At 43.0% G+C, this 23,267-nt stretch overlaps 4 protein-coding genes and 1 long non-coding RNA gene across 6 annotated transcripts; 2 read left to right on the forward strand and 3 right to left on the reverse strand.

The window, feature by feature from the left end:
• Positions 1–492: 492 nt before the first annotated feature.
• On the reverse strand, positions 493–6,943 carry ctdnep1a (CTD nuclear envelope phosphatase 1a). The gene is made up of 8 exons (XM_079295148.1): positions 6,349–6,943; positions 4,859–4,925; positions 3,473–3,591; positions 3,313–3,384; positions 3,018–3,134; positions 2,783–2,894; positions 2,428–2,512; positions 493–2,031 (listed from the first exon to the last, which is right to left on the reverse strand). Exons 1-8 carry the CDS (start codon positions 6,451–6,453, stop codon positions 1,971–1,973), a joined length of 738 nt encoding a protein of 245 aa, XP_079151274.1. The 5' UTR covers positions 6,454–6,943; the 3' UTR covers positions 493–1,970.
• A 1,208-nt stretch (positions 6,944–8,151) lies between these two features.
• elp5 (elongator acetyltransferase complex subunit 5) lies at positions 8,152–10,326 on the reverse strand. Its single transcript, XM_079296044.1, has 8 exons — positions 10,027–10,326; positions 9,856–9,916; positions 9,678–9,758; positions 9,360–9,571; positions 8,928–9,103; positions 8,752–8,847; positions 8,560–8,660; positions 8,152–8,445 (listed from the first exon to the last, which is right to left on the reverse strand). Exons 1-8 carry the CDS (start codon positions 10,079–10,081, stop codon positions 8,337–8,339), a joined length of 891 nt encoding a protein of 296 aa, XP_079152170.1. The 5' UTR covers positions 10,082–10,326; the 3' UTR covers positions 8,152–8,336.
• Positions 10,327–10,581: 255 nt separating this feature from the next.
• Positions 10,582–15,065, forward strand: phf23b (PHD finger protein 23b). Its single transcript, XM_079295932.1, has 5 exons — positions 10,582–11,040; positions 12,246–12,277; positions 12,373–12,465; positions 12,571–13,186; positions 13,357–15,065. Exons 1-5 carry the CDS (start codon positions 11,013–11,015, stop codon positions 13,548–13,550), a joined length of 963 nt encoding a protein of 320 aa, XP_079152058.1. The 5' UTR covers positions 10,582–11,012; the 3' UTR covers positions 13,551–15,065.
• A 98-nt stretch (positions 15,066–15,163) lies between these two features.
• LOC306796921 (uncharacterized protein) lies at positions 15,164–17,315 on the reverse strand. 2 transcript variants are annotated; one of them, XM_079295997.1, is made up of 6 exons: positions 17,134–17,315; positions 16,570–16,636; positions 16,393–16,491; positions 16,081–16,286; positions 15,606–15,669; positions 15,164–15,375 (listed from the first exon to the last, which is right to left on the reverse strand). In XM_079295997.1, exons 3-6 carry the CDS (start codon positions 16,489–16,491, stop codon positions 15,349–15,351), a joined length of 396 nt encoding a protein of 131 aa, XP_079152123.1. In that variant the 5' UTR covers positions 16,570–16,636; positions 17,134–17,315; the 3' UTR covers positions 15,164–15,348. The 2 variants fall into 2 exon arrangements, with proteins under 2 accessions (XP_079152123.1, XP_079152122.1); XM_079295996.1 differs by lacking the exon at positions 17,134–17,315 and having other exon boundaries at positions 16,570–16,983.
• A 2,279-nt stretch (positions 17,316–19,594) lies between these two features.
• LOC306796922 lies at positions 19,595–23,267 on the forward strand. The gene is made up of 3 exons (XR_013773079.1): positions 19,595–19,910; positions 20,760–20,855; positions 23,137–23,267. It is a non-coding gene; the product is annotated as an uncharacterized lncRNA (long non-coding RNA).

Below are 23,267 nucleotides of genomic sequence, written 5' to 3' on the forward strand. Positions count from 1 at the left end.
GTGACATTTAACAAGGTGGTTGGTTTTCTTACAGGAGGAAAGTTACTTTAAACAAGAGATGCACATTCACCGTTTCAAACTTTCGGTTTTACTTTAATACCATCATCAGGAGGAGGTAGAGTAGAAAACAGCGATTCTGTACCAATATACACTCGGCCCACCCGTAGTACAGTTGCCTTCCTTCATGACGGTGATGTAGCTTGTGGTGCGGTTGAATTTTATTGCATTGTAAAGAATGAGCTAGCCTGTCATTGATTTAAAGGGGGTGGACAAAACATCACTTTCAGTATAATGGAAAAAAACCCAAGAGCACCAACAACTTCACCAAAATAATAAACAGTTGAGTCAACAGCCTCTCTTAATACAACCGTGAGCCACGAAGGTACTATTTATCACATGAATACATGTTGCATTTGGTCTTATTGAGCTACTAAGTGTCATGTATGACACACTAGCTCTTCAACAAGCACACAAGTTGTCCGTTGCCTTCATTTGAAGGCAAAAACCTGAACCAACGTTAAACAGTTGCTTTCTCTAGCGAGGTAGGAATACTGAGTGGACGAATGCAGTTTCCTGTCACACCACATGATGGCAGCAGATTGTTAGAAAAAAACAAACAAAACTACCTCGAGCAGACACTGTGGGAATTCCCTTGAGCTTTTTCTCACCTCAGTGAAAGGTGTTCAGTCGACATGCTGCAGAATGTTATCCCTCGAGTACGGAAAAGACTGCAGAATGAATTCTAAAAAACAACAAGAAGCTGGATAATAACGGTCCGATACTGACAAGTGTTTTATTAGTAACACAGACCTGGAGACAGAGCCAATAAGAAGCCGGTGAGAGCCTTAACAACAAGACATTGTTCAGAAGGCATTTAAAGACGGAAGGTCTAATAGTTGAACCCATACAGGAAGCGGAGCGGGTCAAAACTCGAAGAGGAAGGCTGCAAATTTGAATCAAATACAAAACCAACTGCAACAAAAAATAGAAAGGGGGGGGGAGAAAAAAAAAAGTGCAATTCCTATTGGATGAAATCAGGATGGCATCAGATGGCAAAGGGGGCGGGAGCGAAATGTTGTGGTTTGAAGAAGTCATATTATTACATATAAGAGAGAAACAATCAGATATGGAAAGGCGGCACGGCAGTCCACATATCGTTACGAGCCGGTCCTTTTTTCAGTCACAGAGTTCCACGTGGAGCTTTCGTAGAAAGAGTGACGGTTACGGCTGAAAAAAAAAAAAAAAAAAAAAGATCTCAGGCTGCTCGGCTATTTGTCCAGAAAAATGCCTGTGGATGGTACGTTGCAAGCAAAAGTCCATCGGTAACACCGTTTGAGTTGATCCATTCTTGTTTAGGGAAAACAAAACGTACCTCGGCAATCAATTAGTTATCGTTGAGGGCGTGAGCTTGATCTAAAAAGGGGCGGTGTTTCTATTTTCCCCGGTTCAGTCGCACCAAGCGGTTTAGACAGTAAATTGATAAATTGTCTGCTTAAGTGCAACGTCTGATGATGATGATGGAGAAGAAGGAGAAATAATAATGTAGAATTGTCTTTGTCGCTTTGCTGATCCTCCTCTTCCTCCCCTCCCGATTCTCAAAAAAGTTAAAAAAGGACGTACTCGGCAAGCATACTCCGACTCTCGTACACAAGCTCATCTCCATACGCACAGTCAGTATCAGGAGCAATAAGGCAGAGAGGCTCCGGTTTGTTTTGGAAAAAAAATACAAATAAAGAATCAAGAAAAAAGAAACAAGCTGCTGCCCCCCCCTCAGTAGTTTCTGGGCTCTGGTGACCCCAATACTCTACATCCCGTGTGAGGCGCTCACTCCAACCCTCATCTCCTCAGGACACGTCTGAGAGGCTCAGAGAGGGCTGGTGGGTCCGCCTGTGTGGGAACGGAGGGCAGGATGGAGGCTGGCAGAGAGGAAGAGGCTGGTCAACAAGCCCCGCCCCTCCTGATTCAGCCAATCACCAGAGTCGATGCTGGTGGAGGTTTCGACTGAGGACGGAGCGAACATCAGCGGTGAACCTAGGAGACGGAGAGAGGCTGTGAAACTACTTGAAATGGAATGTTTCACTATCTGAGCCATTAAAAAGGGACAGCGCAACATCTGGGAAACGCAAACAGTTAATTTATGCGTCTAGCTGCACCGTCTCTCAGACCTTAGTGCGGGTTGCAAGATAGGATGGCTAGACAGACGGGTAAGGTTTAAGGTTAAATAGATAAAGCCATTAATCAGACATGCATTACACCGTATAAATGGGTATTTGACAGGAGCTGAAGACAATAACAATGTGGTCATTAATAGCCATTAGCTTACCTCTTGAGTTACACCACGGATCATTAGAATACAGACAGTATGCACAAGAGATAGTGTTTGCATCATCTATTTGCTTTTATGCCAACCCTATTATGCCGGTTTACCTTAGTGCATCCAGCATAGGCAGCAAGTTAAGAAGTGCTGTGTCACTAGGGTCGCTGAACCAGGACTTGATAGGTATTGCATTGTCTGGAGGGCAGAACAAAAAAAAAAGAAAAAAAGACGCCGGTCAGTCGTGTCAGTGATTTTATGCTGCTCTGTTAAAGAGGACACCGCGTGTTAAGAGGAACTGCAGCTTTAATGTGCTGTTACAACATTTACAATACAAGCCGTGTACTGAGAATTAACTGCTCGGCTATTTGGTCGCTTCCTGCGCCATCACGAGGTTGACGTGTAAAGGATGAATGTACAAAGAATTAAAGCAGTTAAATGTACACAAATCTAAACTTGAAGTCTTACCTGGATGGCTACGATAAGCACCAGGCGAGTTGTCCAGGATGACAATACTGGACAGGTCATCGTGTACTACAGACAGGTCTTTAATATAACTACCTAGATCCAATGTACAATGCTGTGGAGAAAAAAACACAAAAGACACCATCAAAAAAGAGACGGAATGAAGAGACTTCATGAGGTAGATGAGACCAAAAAGCAGCTTTAATACATGCGGCTTAAATAGAGTGGAGAGCAGCACCTGTCTGTAGTATCTGCGTTTCAGGATGTTCCTATTGTTGTCCAGCTTATCTGCCACTGCTGAGCCGTAGATCTCCATACTGGCTGTGAAAACCACCAGCTCATACCACTGGCTCACCTGTGTACACACGCAGGGTAAAGAGCACACAACGGCATACATTTAAAAGTTACGGTAAGTGACATGCAAAACAAATAAGAGTTCTATGACATCAAATGGAGGGATGGTATTGTTCCCTTCCATCATCTTTTGGATCCAAACACACAAAAAGCAACATTAATCACAGGTAGACACTCACCACTTCTAAAAAGAAGTCGACATGCGGCCTTTTATGTACGAAGAATCTGACTGGATGCTTGTCAATGACGACCTGTGTGGAGAAAGACAGACGGACGGTGTTTAGGCTTGAATGCATGCGTGTGTTCAAACGTGTGCACGCGTGGCTGAATGCTTCATACTTTCAGGATGAAGTCTGGCGGCGTGCCAGGTCTCACTGTGGGCCTGAGGACGCCGTCGTGGTGAGAGTGGATCAGCGTCTCGTCCAGGTCCAGAACCAGAATCTTCCTCTTTACTGCATCTGGAGTTTATCACACGAGATAAGAGACTTGAGCTGATCCCATATCAGTACATTTACAGGCACGCGAGAAACCAGCTGACTCGGACAAATGAGGCTACACGAGAAGTCACGCGTTGACATTAGAGATGCACGCCACACTTTGTCATTTTGATCCAATAAGAAATGTAATTAAATGGTTAGTATTGTATGTTTGAATTAAGTAAATAAAAACGTAGACACAATGTGTGCATTTTTTGGGAGGCCGTGAGGACTTCCAGGAGGTGTGGATCCTAAAAACCTTTCCTGCCGACGGTATTCTGTTCGGCACGCGAGAGCAATGAGACACAGAGTACCTCATGAATTATCTCGACTCTGGCGACCGGCAATAATCTATTTAACGCCGCCATAGTTTCATAATGAACCGAAAATATTTTGACACTTCTCAATCGGCGGCCTCTCTCCGTGCGCAGTAGCAGCAGCGGCCGTCTACAGCTAAAGGAATCACTCGTTCACTTGAAACACACGAGACCCGACACACAACATGTCTTTCAAAACCCCTTCTCACCGTTCGTAGGTGCTTCCTTCAACTTCGACTTTAACATTTTCTATTTCCTCTCAACACCACAAACACATTTTGTCACCGTTTGTCAGACAAGGAAGTCAAATTTATTTCCTTTTTTTTGGGGTCGCCACATGTATTGGGTGGATCCTGACATGATAACCTGCTACCATAACTCACTGCTCACTGCTTCACTCAAATGCTCTTTTAAGACAATAGCTGTTTCCATAGCAAACGTCATGCAAATGATTTAAATGCCATCTCTGTTGACGAGCTATTAAAAAAAGCAGAGACTACACAATTACTGACCGATGCAGCAGAGCAGGTTTACTGACACAATGCAGGGCAACTGTGGTTTGCATCCAGCCATCTGATCCACCTCAAGACATATATTCAGCTGTGACCCACAATCATCACACACACACACACACGACAGCTGGTCTGAATCTCCTCATATGAAGAAGGAATATTATAGGAGTCCTGTCCAGAAATACTGTACTCTGAGACCGAGGTCAAGCACGAGTATGTTGACGTTATGTCGCTGATAACTTCTCTGCACAATCACTTCTTCCTTGACAGACTGGTTTTACTTGTACTTAAATGACCACATATGTTGGTGATAGTGTCTCACCACTGTAATGCTACCACAAGAAAAAACAAATGTGTCCAGTTAAAAGCAGTGTTCGTTATACTTTTGCAAAAACGTTGACTGTCATATCGTGTACTCACTGAGTCTGTTTCTGGAGATAGGCGACAGAGGCAAAGTGTCGTATCGCACCGTCTGATACTGGATTATCTGTAGAACAAGACACATGAAACAGTCAGTCAAACTTTAACAGATCACTGTTCTATCATCACACCATATGCAATACAGTGAGCCAGAATCAGTTGACTGAACCATGGATAGATCTGCAATTTCTATGTGTCGTTTTTTTACTACCCTTTTGATACCAAGTGCACCGACGGCTCCGATCTTTTCATTTCCTCCTGCACACTTAGAGTGTTTGACGTCACATGTTGTGTGATTTTACGGCAAAGATTAGTATAAAGTGTTTTGGGAATCCTTTTGCAAATAAAGATTTTACATCATCTAAACTGCTGCTATGCATAATCCAATTTGAGAAAAAAAGCATCACGATTGCAACTTATCGCCCTGAAGTTCTTAAAAACCGTTGAATCCTAGAACTTCTATTTGTGCCTTCAGGCGATACTTATTTGGGAAATCGGCGCTCTTATTTTGCTGTACATCAGAGGTAAGGCCAGAGAACAGAGGGGGGACACCATATTGAAATGAACTCGGCTGTGTCCACCCCATGACTCCTCCTTTGTGACTTCCTTACTCTGGTCACGATGACTAGACAGGACCCTTCCTAGGGCCACTCTCGCCCTCGGGCCTGTGCACTTTTCTTCACAGGGCTATTTTTATCCCCCCCCCCCCCCAGCTGTCAGTGGATGTCAGAGGAGAATGGGGCACACAGAGAGCGAGGGAGACTTGCAGCGTGACTTTGACTGAGCCTTGGTACCTAAGCCTCGGACGGGGCCTCCCTCTGAGGAGTCCCCTCCCACTGCTGCCTGGCAGTTAGCTCTGGGGAAGCCTATTGGAGCCAGCAGCTGCTGAGCACCACAGGGGGACCTCACCCTCCACTCAGCTCAGCTCTCTGCACCTCCAAGAGCGTCCATCTGGACCTGCAGACCTGCAGACTGGCCTGCAGACTCAGACAGAGTCTGCTTGTTTTGTCCGACTAATAGTCCAAAACCCAAAGATATCAAGTTCACTCAATTTTCAGAGTTAAGAAGCTGAAACCAGACATGTGATTAGGATCCGATTGATTATCAGAGTGTTGTTGCTTAGCCAGTTGTTTCAGCACTGACTCTGCACCCGGCTACAAACCGGATACAGTCTCATGCAGGAGATAAGCATCTGTTGACACAGTGAGATTATTACCCGGTCCTAATATTCATAATCCAATAGAGCTTTTATCGATCCAAATGTTTGGATCAGGTCACTTAATGGATCGTGGTATTCGTGGTATTGGCTCAACCCCTCGTGATGGATGCACAGAGTCAGACACTATTACAGCAGAGGTGAGAAGCACATGTAGTCGAGCTCTCTGAGAGCTAACAGAGACTTCCCTCGAGGTGGATGTGATCTGGAAGAAAAATATTGATTAGGCACACGAGACCCGACACACGACATGTCTTTCAAAACCCCTTCTCACCGTTCGTAGGTGCTTCCTGAGGATGTACATGATGAAGCCCCATATTCTCGACGTTACGCCGAGAAAAGTGCGGATGCCAAGTAAACACTGCCGGGTCTTCAGCATGTTGACGAGCACGCACAGACCCTACAGTAGCCGAACTTCAATTCTTAGTCTGATAGCACGCCTTTTGCCCTCAGTTGTCGGGACAATTACTGGGGCAACTTGCTCGCTAGTGATAGTCAAAATCCGTCTTTAGCCACAGCCGCCAAACTAGCAATTCAAATTAACAAGAGGGCCAAGCAAACGTGTGAGTACCTCGCTCTGCACACTTGTGGCACAATTAGCATTAAATGGAGTGCATCCGCATTGTAGCTGTGAAAGACAAACGAGGACGAAGGAAAAGCTGCTGCACGACAGTTGCTGCTGCTGCTGCTGCTGTGTGGACCTTAGCACGCAGCTCGTTGACAAGCTAGCTCCGGAGCTAGCTGTGCACCGACTACCGTTAGCTTGTAGCCACCAAGCTACCGCTAGCTCGACAGGGTGACCACCTTGAACCTTGGACAAAATATCCCCAAAAAGCTGTGGGATCGCTCGTTGTCAAGCACTGGTTCCACGCGACTTCCCTCTGTGCGGCGTCTGAAGAGAGTCGGCTTTACAAAAGTTCCACAAAGTCTAACCGGTCCGGTTAAAATCGGTTTGTAGTCCAGTGGAAATCCGGAATGAAACTGAGAGCCGCCATCGCCGCCTTTCCGTCACTTCCGGGAGGAGTCCTGTGGTTGCGCGCAGCACGTCCACGTGGAAAGAAAATAAACAGACGTATAATAAGAGCACGAGTGTGAAAAATAACCTGTTTTATTTTAACACGAACATGATTTCTGGATATCTATGTGTATAGATAAAGTGTTGCTTTAATTTTGACAGTAGCTTGATTGGTGCCAAACATTGTTGTCCATAAACCGCCTTCTGTCACTGATTCAAAGTTGTAAAACAATCCTCCATAAAAATAATCACTGGGCGTTGGTGAATACATTTTATAAGCACAGTATGCATTATATAATAGCAGGGGCAGCTTTTGCAGGCTGTGCTGTCGGCTGACACGTGGGCATTGCCAATTAATGCATTGGGCAAAACGTTTACTTTACACCTAATTAATTACTTCAAACTTTTACGGAACTAGGAAACAATCCCATCTGAGACTGCCATGCAAACAGCACGAATGATTTAGTGATGCTACATATAAAGGGAAAAGATTCCACTTGATAATTAGAATTGTATATGAATAGACTGCGGCATTTATGTCACGTCTGTTGAAGATACCCACTAAGTAATCCAAGATGGTCATCATCTGTAATAAAATGACTACGATGACAATGATTATGTAACAAATGTAATCATATCAATGAATACTTTCAATCGTGGTATGGAAAGGTCTCAATATATTTAAGAGTGATTATGTTCGAGATTTTTAGACGCTCTGGAAAGGGAAAAAGCATCCCGTAAATATCAAAAGAAACAAGCAAAACTTTAAAAGAAGAAAAGTCAGAAAAAGGAAACATGTCACAGGATGTACGTTTGTCTTTCTTATCACTTAATATTGTGACCCTGTTCATATTTATTTTGGGAACCACTGCAACAAATCCAAGGGTCAGTTGGATGTTGCTATAGCTTGGACCTGAGGGTCCTATCAAATGTACAACATTCAACTTAATGAAAAATCAAAGTGTGGTATTCACTGTTGGATAAAAGCCTATAGTTTTATTCAACAAGATGTAAAAAATAAATTAAATCAAGGCGATCAATAATATAACAAACACCTTTGGATAGAACCAGTTTATAAACATAATACAGATTTCTTACAGAAATATTTTACATTATTTGATATCTTTAAAACTCCATGGCAGCAAGTATTTGAATCTTCACTCATGAAAACGACTCAGTGTCTTGAACAGCAAGGAGGACATGAAACGTGGATCCTTTGTGCCTCCAGTGGGTTTTGTTCCAGAAGCCTACACATCCAGATCATCATCAGGGTCCTCCTGGTCATAGTCATCGTTGGCATCAGGCTCATACAGAATCCGTCCTGAACCTGGGCTTGAGTGGAGCAGAGCTGTTTTCCTGTAAGAGAAAAGGGGACAGCGTTTAAAAAAAAAAAAAAAAATGTACAAAACACATTGAACACAATCACTGAAAAAAGTTGAAAAATCTGACAATTGTGGAAAAGTTTCTTACTTCTCTTTGCTGAAGACAAATGGTAGTGCAAGTTTCTCTTTGGCCTCACGCGCTGTATTCGATAGTCGAAGGTTAAAGGTCAAGTTGGCTGTTGGGTCCGTCTAGAGAAACATAAAAAGGACACTTTTTAGTTATCTTTCTTCTATTGATCCGCTTATGTTGTAAAGATATTAAGCATGTGTTATATTGTACCTCCTGTTCCTCGGGCTCAATCTGTTTGGGTCCAAGTTGGCTGGGCTTGCTCTGTACTACGACTGTTAGATCATTTTTAATGCTGAAAATGACCTCCTAAGGACAAAAAACATCAACAATTTATAACAGATTTATAACAGCACAAAACTAGTCATCCTAAAGGAAACACTGCTTACGTCGAGCACAACTTTCCCCGATTTTGAGCGCTTTGTTATCTTTGCCACAGCTCCGTCTCCCTTCATCCCAGGCGCCACAGTGATGACTGAGGTGGCCAAGTGGCATACACTTCCTACAGTACCCCTCTGATGCATGTCCGCATGGAGGAGACCGATAATAGCTCTCACAGCTCCCCCTAATGAAAACACAGGAAAAAGACTCTTAAATGGAGCAAAAACTGCACGGCCCTACAGTTGCACTATATTCTAATACACGTCCACCATGAAAGTAGTTTATTTCTTTTGAGAAATATTTGATTTTCTTTAATCTCTCTTAATTGAAATTCAAAGAAAACCTTGGAATGACTCTCACAGCCTGGACGTCATACCTTCCTGCATTCAGTACCACTACAAATAAAACTTTAAGAACACATTATGGCGATGATTTATCACCTTTTCGAAGTTGCTGAAGAGTGTTGCAGACAGCAGGAGGACTGAGGTGTCTCAATATCCAGGAAAGAGAGTCGATCACTAAGGTAGCTGGTTTGGGGTGCGATGTTTGCTTGACCAGACGTGTAAGTTCCTCCAAACAGAACTGGTGAACGGTGAAAGCTGGTTGATCAGTCCAGCCCAGGGGATCTGAATAAGCATTGTGAAAGTGTAGCCTGAGGTGACAAAAACAGAGGATTAGCAGTTGTCTTAGTAACGACTTTAATGATGATCCAATATCAAAGTAGACGGACTAATTATTCCAGCACTAATTGCAATTACCTCTGAACAGGTGATCCTTTCAATCCATCTTTCAGCTCTTCCTCACTAACCTCAAAGCCGAGGACATGGACAGCTTCCTCCCTAAATTCATTTTTTAGGATACAAATAACTTTAATAAACATTCATACTTGATAGTACACACACAACCAAACAGTCACATGCACCTTTCTTTAAATACCTGTTCAATGCAGCATTGATGAAGCTCTTCAGGAGGTGTCTACCAGAATAACTAGCAGAATCTAACAATGCAGGTATAAATCACATGGCTTTACTGTATGCTATTGCTTCGGTTCACATAGTTATTGCTCGCAATTTAGATTTAAAATGACACAACATTCAAAGCATTTACCTTGAATTATGAGAAACCCTCCAGCATCAGTGCCTTGCAACAATTCAGGCAACATTGTACTAAGTTAACGTTAGTAAACTGTAAAGGTACAGCTAGCTTCAACTAGTTAGCATGCCTCTGATTCACCACCTATTTAAACGTGAATACCATGATACAATAAAACCACGTGCTCAGTAATCCAACCGAAGAAGAACGACATCTCTTAAAGTTCAGAATCGTACGCGGTAAAGTCGCACGAGCTCATATTTAACTGATACTAAAGCTTTGCCTGTCTAAACCAAGTCCTGCATGTTTCGCTATATAGCCTGTTAGGAGTGTACCGTTTCAAAAACATCATATCCCAGAGTTCCCCTCGGTGTAATATTGATCATACGCGGGAAATGTAGTTCATCAACACTTATGGTCCGGGTGAATGACTTCACAATTAACTACGTTACCCACCATTCCCCGCGGGAAACACTGCGCTGGCAGCCTCAAGAAGGTTTCTGCCGCGCACGGAGAAGACCGTGCGGAGTAAAGTCAAAACTCCAGTCGTTTTGTGTTGCCTACATTGAAGATACAAAAAAAAACTTCATCGGAGAAGTTCGCATTACGGACCTATATTAAGTCTAAGGATTTTTTTTACGATTTTGCTACACTTTAATACGGAGGGTTATATAAATGTAGTGACGAATAAACGGGAGATTTGGCTCGTTAAGCGATAGAGGAATTAGTATTTTGTAGGCTAATAACGTTAGTATACAGTTCAGAGGCGCTTTGCTTGGTGCTACGTTAACGTGGATCCCCAGGGAGGGAATATCACTACTACGACCCACAGTGAAGTGTTTCTGAGGAAGAGTCTCTTCGGTCTTCCGCGGCTTGTTGCTGCTAAAGTTCCCCGGCGGTAGGTGCAGCCACGCCGGGGGAAGCACAGCGCGACGGCCGCTACAGGCTAGCTCGCCTGGTGCTTCTGCTTCGTGGATCGAGGCCTGCTCGGTGAGGCGACAATGCTTGACATAATGTCCGAGCACCAAGGTATGTTTCACCAGTATTAGCCTGTGAGACATTAAACAAACTGTTTCCACGGGATGTTATTATGTTCACTGTTTAAATCTGTTGTATTTCGCGGCCATTAAGAGAAGCTATGCTAACGTAAGTTATGTCTATCGTAGGTGTTACGTTTGGTTGCGTATGTTTTATTAATACCACACCAACTTGTGCTTTGTCGTCAAAATGCCATGAAAGTTGTGATAAAGTGTTTGTATTTCGATTAATGTCGTTGACTTAACGCTAATGTAAACGTATGTGTTGCACAGTTATGCTAGCTAGTTGATTAACGCGCCGATCCATCGAGCTCAACGTTAAACGCGAATATCTGGACAGAAAACACTCAACACCTTGTATGTTTTTAGGTCAATTGTACCACCTGTCATCCACGAAAAGCTGTTTATTTTGCATGAGTTGAAACCGATTATACGTTACACCTTGCTAACACCAAGCTAACATTGCTAATAAGCCTCCCACTTCCATTTCAAAAAAAGCCAGCGTGATTAGCTAGCTGACCGAGTGTCTGATTGTTAGCATAAGTTAACTCTTAATCAAAATGACCCGTAAGCAATATAGAGTTTAAATGCAATTCGTTGAACATAATTAATAAACTCACTAGTCTTATAACCCTGATTGCATTTGTCTCTGCTAACCCCATAACGTGCGTTTAGCTTCTCCTCCAAGTGTCAGCTAACGTTAGCAGGTAGCATCTCTAGACAAGACAAAAAGACTAGTTTAAAGCTTTGCAGCCAACAAACTGAGCTACCCCTCTTCAGAAAAGCAGCCATGTGATTTAGCGGTGACATTAAATTAATGCAGAAATGTCCAGACTTTGTGTGAAGTTCAGATGGTCATCAGGTGACACCGGTTGCGGTTGCTGGCAGACCAACTAGACTCAACTAGTGTTACTATCCGATGAGTAATTTGCTTCATTTCTGCTCTATCCGATACCTCTGTCGGTCAATTTAACGTAACGAAACAACTCTTTAATATGCGCCACCCGCTTACCATCCAATAACTGATTTAAGTTATTGAGAAGTGTTAGAAGGCTAATGCTAGCGTCAGTCCACATGTGTCTCATCGCACACCTCGGCAACAGAGTTCTTGGGTCATTCTGTGTATAAAGTGGAAATAATAAGCGCATCAAGACTGGCTCACTTGTGACTTACAGACTTGTTTTTCTTCTCCACTAGATTCACTGTTATCGTGCAAAACGGAACCTTTGGTGAGTACTTTGCAATGTTGCTTTGAGTAGAACGTTCAGTAGCTTTTTGTATATTAGCTGCACGTTCTTAAACTAAAGGCTTGTGCTTTCTGTAGCCCCCAGAGCGGAAAAAGAGGACAGTTGAGGACTTCAACAAGTTCTGCAGCTTTGTCCTGGCGTATGCTGGTTACATCCCCAGTCCAGAAGAGGTAAGCTGCTATGAATGTCACTGTGGATATTAAAAAGGACTTATTGCCTGCCTTGCTCGGGTTGTTATGAAAATACTAAAAATGCTTTGACTTGTTGCCTTGCAGGAAAATTCATGGTCTCCAACATCATCCAGCTCTGCACACAGTTCAGGGTTGTCAGCAGATGGAGGCGGTGGAGGCAGCAGCTCCACCGGCAACACTTGGCCAGACGGGAGCTCCGACATCCACACCATCCATACGTTTGTTCGCAAAGCTCGGGCAAATAAGGGCAAAAGTATTCGCCGCATGCACTCTGACAGCACTCTGCTGGACAAGATGCGCCTTAAAGACTCCCTGTACGAGAGCCAGGCCAGCTCGAAGGCAGAGCGCAAGAAGGACAAAAAACTGAAAAAGCTGTCGCTGGGTTCCGGCATGACGGCGGCAGACAGCGGCAGTAGCGAAGGCGAGAAAAGAGCCCGCATCAAACGCAGCAAAAACTCAAAACAGCCAAAGCCTAAGAAGCTCAAAAGCTCCACTGCTCAAAGTGAGACAGACTCTGAGGTTCAGCATGCACACACAGAGGTACGACCCGCCAGGGAGGAGCTGACGGAACACGGGGGCTCCACCCCGAGCATGCAGGGCCTGGGGAAGATGCAGCCCGACGAGTCCATGAGGGAAGCAGAGATGAGCTCCAGTGAGGGGGAGACCTGGATCGCCGATGAAGACATTATGGTTGAGTCAGGTATAACGTGCTTTAACAAATGTATTCCGGTCATCTTTGGCCTGCATCTAATAATCAAATGTTTGATTCCAAAACAACTTTTTTTTTTCTCCACTTCTCAATATGATTGACGCATTCTATATTTTTCCCAGCTACAATACCTCATGCCTCTGTTCTCTTTATCAACACAGGGGATGATTCGTGGGACTTGATCACCTGTTACTGTGGGAAGCCATTTGCGGGGCGGCCAATGATCGAGTGCAACCAGTGCGGCATTTGGGTGCACTTGTCGTGTGCAAAGATCAAGAAGTCCAACGTTCCAGACATCTTTTACTGCCACAAGTGCAGGGACTTGCGGCGGTCTGGACACAAAAAAGACCCGTAGACCCGCAGAGGACGGGAGGGACGAGGAGCACCCGCCCTGTTTTTGCTGTCCTCTTTGACACTCGTTTGCTTTGATGCCTACAGCCAAAACAGCCTACATTATCACGTGGAAGGCAACGGTTTTGTCAGTTTGTAGGATTTCTTTTTTGACAATCACAACCATTCTTATTTATCCCTCACGGTTTCTTTTACGTTTCTTCCTAAATTTTTCTTTGGCTACTGTGAAGAACTGGACAGAAGGCAACAGCAACAATGGAGACTCACTTATTTGTTACTAAGTAATTGGCTTTTTTGTTGTACACTGTGCTGGTGATGAACTTTCACATTTAATCTCGTATCCACTGTAGGTGAACTTGGAGTTGTAAATTATTTCTCGAGGTTATTGACAAATCAGTGAAGATTTCCCTTTAGAAGTACAATTTTCCGTTTGAAGCCATTTCCTTTCAACTTCCAATCAATGCAAGTTTTACACATTGGCAAAAATGAATAGCATAAGAGATGGACGATGTCAACCCTCTTATTTGTTTAGAAGTGTGTCACAATGTCGGATGAGGAGCTCGTTTTCTATTTGATTGTATTTTGGCGATTTATTTTTGAGTTGGCGGTTTTTTGGTTTTGGTTGTCAGTGATGATCACTGAACTTTTCAAATGTAGAGATTTCACTCCCCAGGAAAAAGTAGTCTTCAAATTCATAGAATCAACTTTTATTCATTTCTTATTTTGTATCTAAATTGCTACATTTTCAAATTGCACACAGACAAGTCTTGCAGCAGTGCACTTTTTAAAATATAAACCCAAATACCATCCCTCTGCATATATGGGTGGTATTTGGGAAACGATGGGCTACGGCTGATTGAAATCTGTACTTGGCATGTAGCTGTGTACATTCATGATTGAGCGCTTAATGTTTCTTCCTGTCTGGCTTGTTAATCAATGATGGCCATTTACCATGAACAACATTGACATTGGAAGCTGTTAAATTTTGGTGTTTCTGTTTCATGTGTGGTTTTTAGTTTTTCCATTGTTTTAAAAACTCATCTGAGGGCGTAACGTTGCTGTGAGACGGGATGGTTTGGCAGTGCTTTACAAGATCTGAGGCTCGTTTATTAAGAATGGTTGTAAAATATCTGTTTTCTTTTCTGTTTCATGTAATTGTTTATTTCTTAGCTTTCTGAGGAGCGGGATTAGGGATGCGCCCCGCATCAGAGAATGGACATAAGATTGTCTCACATCGAGAACAAAGTTGTAGTGTACAGAAAATAAGTTGACGCCGCATAGGTCGCGGCGTTTGTTTATGTTGTTTGGTTTTACCATGTGCTTTTTCTTTTGTTGGTGGGAGAGTCTTGTTCTCCAGTAGCAGTTGCACTCTCTCTACAACTTCAATTCTGTGTACATATCCTGTTCTTTGACAACTGTACATATGTGAAAGTGAAGAGAGAAAATACCCAAGCAAAATCTATATTTTCTGCAGTCTGATATTGTTTTCTTTAATTGTAGCTTGAAAAATAAAAGTCTTTGGGAGCATAACGCTGGTTATTTTTAATCATTTGTATTAAAGGAACACAGACATTTGAGAACGGTTAATTTGCCACATTTATTTAGATGTTTGCGCACAGCAGTGTTTGTCATGTTTGCATCTTCTACCACTAGAGGGAGCAAGTCGACCGGCATGTCACTCGTTAATGTGGCAGTGAGTTAATTAAGGAATAAATACGGAATGTAAAATACAGAGTTCACACATGGTTTGGCACTGAGGAAATATGAGGAGCTCAATTGTCGAAGTTGCGTTTTATTCCTCGTTATGCCTCTGTTATGTCAGCTTCATCCTGAAACACAAACGTACAAATGATCAGTGTTTTACCAGACAAGAGCAGCGTCTTTACAACTTATCGATGCAAAAAATCATTGCGATGCTAATGTCATGGAAAACCAAAATTGTGTTCGTACAAATAATGTGAAATATAAGTGATCTAAGAATTGCAGAGAGAAATAGACCAGGACATCCAAGTCTGCTATTGAAATTGCAACATTTACTGACTGAAATCTTGTAGCTCACCTTTCGCTTTTGGAAACTGGACATTTGAAAGCTGCTGATGGAGTCCAGAGGAGCGACCTTCCTCCTGTAGACACAGCAGTCCAGCACTTCATTTCACATGCAGTGACTGACGAACAATTCATCCTTTTCATAATATACAATCACTCTGTAGCACACGTTCCAAAAACAATATTAAACTTTACACTTAATTTATTTAAAAGAAGAAAAAACATAATTACAGGAAGCAGAATTTAGAAATGTCTTCACATTAACCATTGTACATCAAATAAAGAAGTTATGATTCTGTCATTGACTTAGATGATTGTTGACATACAAGTTATTTAAATTACTTCTGTTGTGAGTTAAGTACATTTCCAATTACCCTGGTTTGTCCATTTGACACAAACCACATTTTGTAAAGCTTTTTCTCTGCATTCATTTCAGTGTGTGTTCAAAGCCGTTCAAAGTACAAAGAGGTTTCTCATCTTCTCCTCACCTCTTTTCGTTGGCTTTATGGTGGTACTGGTTCTGGTTCTGGCTCTTCCTTTGGAGAGAAATGTGCTCTGTTGGGGCGAGGAAAGTCTGAGGGGGGCGCTTGTCCACATCCCGGTCCATCTCCCCAGCGTCACCCACAGAGAGGTCTCCCTGGTCTGAGCGCTCATGCAGGTGGGGGAAGAGCTCTTGGTCCAGCCAGTTCACTTCCTGTGGACAAAAATCACATTATAAATAGACAAATAGACTGCATAGGATTGCATGCTTACAGGTAGAGTTGTCCAAAAGGTGACAAAAATATATGTGAAAGGTTTACCCTTTTGTCTCTGTATCTGCTTGGCAATACAGCAGAAGACGTCTCCTCTGGCAGCATGTAAAGAGCCAGGAAAGGTAGCACACATGTGGAGCAAAGCATCTGCAGAGAGTACCACGGCCACAGTCAGAAACAGTGAACACGCGAGCAATTTAGTTTTTAAAAAAGCAACAAGCTCACCTTAAATCCTTTGTTTTCTCTGTGGAGTTCTGTCCTCAAAGATGGGTGCAGGTCTGTGTCTTATGAGCTGTTGACCAGTGAGGAGGGTATTTGTAGCCATGCATCGATGGGTGGGTTTATATTATGGGACTGGCATCAGTGGCTGTTTAGGCTAAGAGTGTGTGTGTGGGTGCGTGTGTGTGTGTGTGTGTGAGACTATGTGACTTCAGACATGCCAATTAGATCTGCCGCCTTGCCGCCTGGCATTGTCATCATTAGTGTCAAACCTCTAAGGTCTCTCTTAAGAGATGTTAGGTGCTGACAACATGCCTCGACACACGTACATACATATACCATTATCATATATTTTTTGAACAAATTAATATCTCAACGACATTTGGCATTAACATATGAGCATATGAGCTGAAAATGACATATTTGAACTATTTACCAACAACCATAAAAGCCATAAAACTGAGGAGAGCAAGTAACTATTTGGCATTTAAATGTAATAAACTGTATAATTCATGAACAGTTAACAGTCAAAAGTTATTTGACAGTCAAAATTCAAGTCGATTAACGAACCACTTTATCCAACACTCCTGCATTAATGCAATGTGTTTGGGTTTGAAAGAGAAGCCCAGAGACAGAGAGATCAGAGATAGTGGGCCTATCCCAGTGTGTGTGGTCATCTGGAAAACTTGCTTCGCCTGACTTCACCGGCCGATTGCCACCCAACCCAGACCACACACAACTCTCTCCACCCGCCCGCCTGCTGCCTCTGTCTGCAGAAAACAAAACAGAGAGGAGACAGAGAAGCAGGGACGGATGGAGAGATTGGCCGGCTGTGGGGCGGAGGGGTGGGTGGGGGGGGGGGGGCTCTGAGCTATGCGCATTCGGACACGTTTTCAGTTTTCCTCTTTTCCCGCCCTGTCCTAATTATTTCTATTCTGGGACACCGAGGCCCACCAAACATAGAGCTAGTGCTGATAGATCAGCCGTGTATAAATAAACCAAGGCAAGGCTGGCAGCATGTCAGCAGGGGCAGAGGCCGCACTGATTACCTCCATTATCAGGGACAGGCCTCATTCGTAGCCTCTGGCGTATTCTAAGTGATATACAGTATTTAATTTAATTTAAAAGTTTACTATATATTGACAATAGTTATGGGAACGTTTTACATTTTGGGAGTTATGCTTATCTGCTTTCATGCCGGGAGTTAGTTGAGAAGATTGAAACCACTCTCAACAATGTCTGTAGGGGGAACATGAAACTGCAGCAGGCGATTAGCTTAGCTCAGCATTAAGACTGGAAACAGCTAGCGTGGCTCTCTCCATAGGCAACAAAATCCACCAGCATCTCTTCAGCTTACTCATAAACCTTAACGATCTAAATGTAGAAATGACGAGTCGTGGTTTTATGGGGCGTTACATGCCAGACTATTTCTTGGTCTGGAGCAGTGACTTCCTTTTGTTAAGCTAAGATAACCGGCTGTAGCTTCATATTTAGCGTACAAACACGAGAGAGGTGTTGATTTTCTCATCTCTTAAGGTAATATATATTTTTAGACTTTTTAAAAAAAATTCAAGTACAGACAACTTGTGTGGTTTTAAATGGTACATTAATTGCGAGAAGGTGTAAAGGTCCTCAAGAATAGCAGAACATGAAAGTGCTTCATCCACTATCTTTGTCTGTGTACATGATTTACTGTTAAGTGTGTGTGTGTGTGTGTGTGTGTGTGTGTGTGTGTGTGTGTGTGTGTGTGTGCGTGCTGCATCTCACACCCCGCCCTGGTCCAGTGCCCTATAAGTATCAGGCGTGCCAAATATAGACTCAACAAAGACTGCTCCCTCCACAAATGTGAGCAGCCTTAGAAACGATTAACATGGGGGGGAAAAATGTAAATCATAAACAAAACATTTGCCAGATTGTGTTTCTCCAGAAATGGAATGTGAATTCAGCCATTTGTTTTTGTGTTGACATACAGACGCATGAACGGAACAAAAAGGATTACATAAGGTTGTCGTTGGTGGAGATAAACTGGGAAATAAATGACAGAATTGCAAGAGCAGGAAAAGCACAGGTGTAACGAATAGCATTAACGAGGTGAGCCAGCATGTGGTCCTGAAAGGCCTAAAACAAGATGCAGTCATCATGTTATTACTTTCACCTGTGTTAGAAACCTAAATATCTAAATGTCTAAATATATTGGGTCAGGTAATAAATACAAAACTGTACTACAAAATACATTATAAACTTATAACATGAAAGAGGCAAATGTTAAGTCAATTTAAAGCATATACACATGACAATTGTAAGTCAGATATTCAGTGTCCCGAGGGCTTTGTTTGTGTCTAGCTAACGTTAGGTCTTTAAGCTAGTTGGCTGCTAGCATATATTTTTGACTTTCTTCGTATTAACTATTACTTTTAGTTGTGGGTTGAAGTTGCTAAACAGTTTCAGTGAGATGATCATTTCTGTTAGTTTATTACTAATGCTAACCACTTTCACATTTCACATATTCACTTGACTCAGTGTTAATATTTATACATCCGTCAGTGCAGCTTTAATGCCATTCTAAACTTAATTGAGTTGTATGCACTTCAGATAGTTTAAAGTACAGCTTAGTTTATTCAGGTTTGATGCCGTTTAATTTACAACAGCGAAAGGAAACATGGCGGGGTGTCAGCCAGCCTTTTGTCTCGATCAATAGTTTAGTTAACTTTAGCTAATTTCGGTTTAACATTCTTATTAGATTCGTGTAGTCTGTTCAATTTCATTTCGCTGTAATGTTAGTCAGTCGTGCAAAATAAGTGAAGCGAATACACTTCTAAAATACTGTGGACGCTGACTCACGGTAGTATTACCACTGTTTTCTGTATTTAATGTAGTTTTTGAGTTGAGTGTTCTGACAGCACGTGCATGTCATTACCGAGGCATTAGCGCCCTCTAGTGGTTGGTGCGAGGACACAAACCCGAGTATCGCTCCCGCCACTGCGCCAGGCACTGATAAACACAACTCGTTTATATTTCAGGTCAGTGACAGAAGAGGCAGAAGCCTTGTGAAAGATAGATACGACATAGTTCCCCGTTTCCGCACAGCTATATGCTGACCCGCGTGTTTAGATTTGGCAGAACACGGAAGCCTCCATAAAGGTCTTATAAGGCGGGGGAGGACATCGTAAGTATTTATGGGAGGGACGAGCGCAGAAACAGGGCATTGACGACCAACATCAACAGGTTAGGAAGAAAAAGCGCCTCATTGACTTCGTGCGTGGACCATCTCCCACCACCTCCCCCCACCCCCTCAACCGTCAGTTAATTTGATTACACTCGTGGGACCTCGAGAAGCTGCCTGGGAGGTGAGATTCCTGTCTTTACATGTTTTATCACGTTTTTACTGGACGTTGCGTGCGCGAGACAGAGACTTGGGAGGGCTGAGTCGGTTGGTCATGTGGGGAAAAAATTGTTTGATTAATTCGACAAAATGATATACTGGTTAGTCTACTTGATTAGCTTCGCGTCAAGTTGATTTATCCGAGCGTACGGCTCAAATCACGTACTTTCTAAGAGTAATGGTAGAAAAGATGAAGGGAAGTGGAGGAGCAGATTATTCAGTGTAAAAAATAAATGACCGCAGACCCCATTTCCTTTACTAAAACACGCCACACCCACTGTTGTTCTCGTCCATGTTGGCTCTCAAACACGGAGAACAAGGGAGCTATTTGCTGTCTTTTAGTTTCCACTGTATCACTGACCGGACTTTGACTTGGTTGTTGTAAATGTGCCCAATGCAAATGGTTCAGTTTTTTACCCGAATGATACTGCGCTCCTACACAGTATCAGTCTCTTGAATCCTGACAGAACAAAAGTCTTGACGTTTACAAACTCTCATGAAAAGCCACTGATCTCATCACCCGTTATATTAAGTTTCAGGACACAGTGCTTGAGTCTGTTAGCTTCAGGACTCTTCATGATGGTTGATGCTTTGACTGAGCTGATTGGGATCCAGGTTATGATGAACTGAGTCTTGTTTCGGTTTACTCATGCTGGGAACTGAAGCACAGCATAACACCCTTTTAAACCCCTGTGTTGTGGTGCCAAACAGGACACGTGACTACAGGGAAACTGTAACTGATCTGAGACTAACTGTTGTCCCTGCTGTTTCTGTGCCAACCCCTCTCCCGCCCCCCCCCCTTTCCTCCCAGTAGTGTCCTGTAGAGATCCTGAGAGTGGACTTAAGTGCGACCTCCTTTGACTCGGTCCCCAGAAGACTTCCATCCAGCTGCTCGCCATGTCTGCTCCTGGTAAGCGGCTGAATGCAACAACTAGGAAAGAGAAAAAAATAACTACATTTCTTTCAGATTTCCATCGTTGATTTGATTTATTTTAAACGGGCAATGAAAATAATTAAGATCCTGGTGGTGAGTGTATCTTCTGCTATTTCATACCAGTGTAATTTAATTGCTTCAACACGTCCTCATTGGCCTGTTCCCTTAGGTTATATTGTGCTGCCAGTGTTGAAATGATTTGGTTGTTGGATCTCAAAGTTTCCATGAGACATTCCTGTTCACTGAGCATCATTGTGAAGTCAATCGACTCCTTTCCAGCACCCGGATTCCTCCGATTGAGAAACGCTGTACTTCCCCAGGTGGTGAAATTCACAGAATGTTTACATGAAACTTGAGGTGAAATCAATTCTGTTTAGTTGGTTCCGCAAACTCCTCCAGGTTGGAAAAGAGCAGTTTAGGAAGTGAAAGGTGCCGCTGTTCAGGCCTGCCTGTCTGTTTGCGGAAATGAGGGCCGTCTTCCTGCAAACACTCTGTTTTTTAAAAATTGGGCTTTTGTTTCCTGCAAGCAGAGAAAGGAATGTGGAAAGAGGTGGAGCAACAACACGCCTCAAAGTTCACGGACCACATGACTCACATCCTCAATTTGACTTGAGAAGCTCGATAGGAGGTGTTTCTAACTTTAATCCATATTTGTTTTTGGGGATTTAACACGCCCACCACCTTGAGCAAGAATGATCTGACTGTCAAGCGGTTTAATGACCTCTTGAACCTGTTTAGCCGGTTGTTGATGGACTTTCCCGCCACACCAACAAAAAAAAAACCCAATTTGGTCAGCTATGAAACAAACTTACATTTAAGTGCGCACACAAACGAGTGTCCTGGGCGGAGGGGATTTGAAAAAATACAATAAATAAACACAGGACACAAATCTCCAGACGGCTTGTTTTGTTCAAACTACGGTTCAAATCCCAAACGTGTTCAATTTACATGCATATAAAACGGAAGATTCAAACATTTGAGATCTTTTTTTTTTTTGCCCGAAAAATGACTTCTCATTTCCGTATTGTGCTCGTTACAGATCACAAGAAGTGCGCTAATTCAAGAAAAGGTCTTTGCACACACTGTTCACAAGACAAGGAACACGTAGGCAAGTATAGTCAGCCTAATGGTTCAAAAAACCACCGAGCAACATCATCAGATGAGTCTAAAATGAGACGATAACTGTGTCCAGGAGATAAACATCTGTTTGTGAGTAAGCACATAAGTCAGGTTCCACTTTATTACATCCTCATGCACGTCTCTGGTGCACCCTCTTCCTTTAGATTGCCATCTCTTTTCTTTGTGTTCCATGTGGCTATAGTAACCTACGTGTGAAGGACCGTGCATTGAGCGAGTAATTCAGTATTCTCTAATCGCTTCAGACGCTCTTGGACCAAACATAGTCCAAAAAAAAAGAATGTTTCGAAGATGCTTATGTTATGAGCTGGTGAAGAGCAGAACCCGGCTTAGACATCAAACAAAGAATCAGAAAGAAATGTATGTTAAAGAACACTGATATGAAGCATCCAGACTGCCACTAAAACTGGAGTCACTGCTGTAAACCAGCCCGTTGAAAGCCTCACTGATGAGGCTAGTTTGCTCTGGTCAGATCAGAGTCTGTATTTGTTGAATTCAAGCCCAAATAAAGACCGTTATCAGGCACTGGTACTGTTTAAAAAGCTCTTTTTAAAGAGCGTATTTACCATGAAACATGAGGAAAAACAAGAGAAGACCACCAGGGCTATTGCTGTGTAGCATAGCCCGGTATCGGCTTTATATTTGCTCCCTTGTAAGCGCTTCCATTCTCCTCTGGGGCTCGGGTAATAAGTAGCTTATTGGCTCTGCTGTCCCAGCAGAGAAAAGCAGGATGATCCACTCTTCTCACACGCTTACGAGCACAGAGCAGCTGCTATCAGCCGCAAACGGATCAAGACATCTTCCACATTGAGTTTTAAAATTTGACAGACGGGCCGGGCCAGTAGCAGATGAATGGAGTGTTTGTGTGAACGAATATAAATTACAAGTAAAAGCCATGACCTAGAAAGTAACTTGCATTTACTTTCAGTGGGAACAGTGTTGTAGTTTTTATGTGTTATGTTTTTTTGATGTTTCATTAAGGTTAACCTGGATGGCTTCCAGTTTTGACAGTGAAGAAACTCTGTGTGCAGCCTTTCTAATGAACAGTGTTGTTCAAGTAAAAGAACAGCGCTGCACACGAGCATGTTTAAACTGACGTCGTTGTTTGTTTTCCCCCCAGTTTACCCAGACTCTCCCGGCAACCCATCCTACCCCATGTCTCATCCCGGCGACCAATCCATGGCCGGGTACGGAGACCCCAGTCAAGCTCCTCCAGTAGGCTTCAACATGGGCTACAATGCAGGCCCAGCT

The sequence above is a fragment of the Melanostigma gelatinosum genome (genome assembly GCF_949748355.1).
Source record: "Melanostigma gelatinosum genome assembly, chromosome: 23".
NCBI classification, from domain to species: Eukaryota; Metazoa; Chordata; class Actinopteri; order Perciformes; family Zoarcidae; genus Melanostigma; species Melanostigma gelatinosum.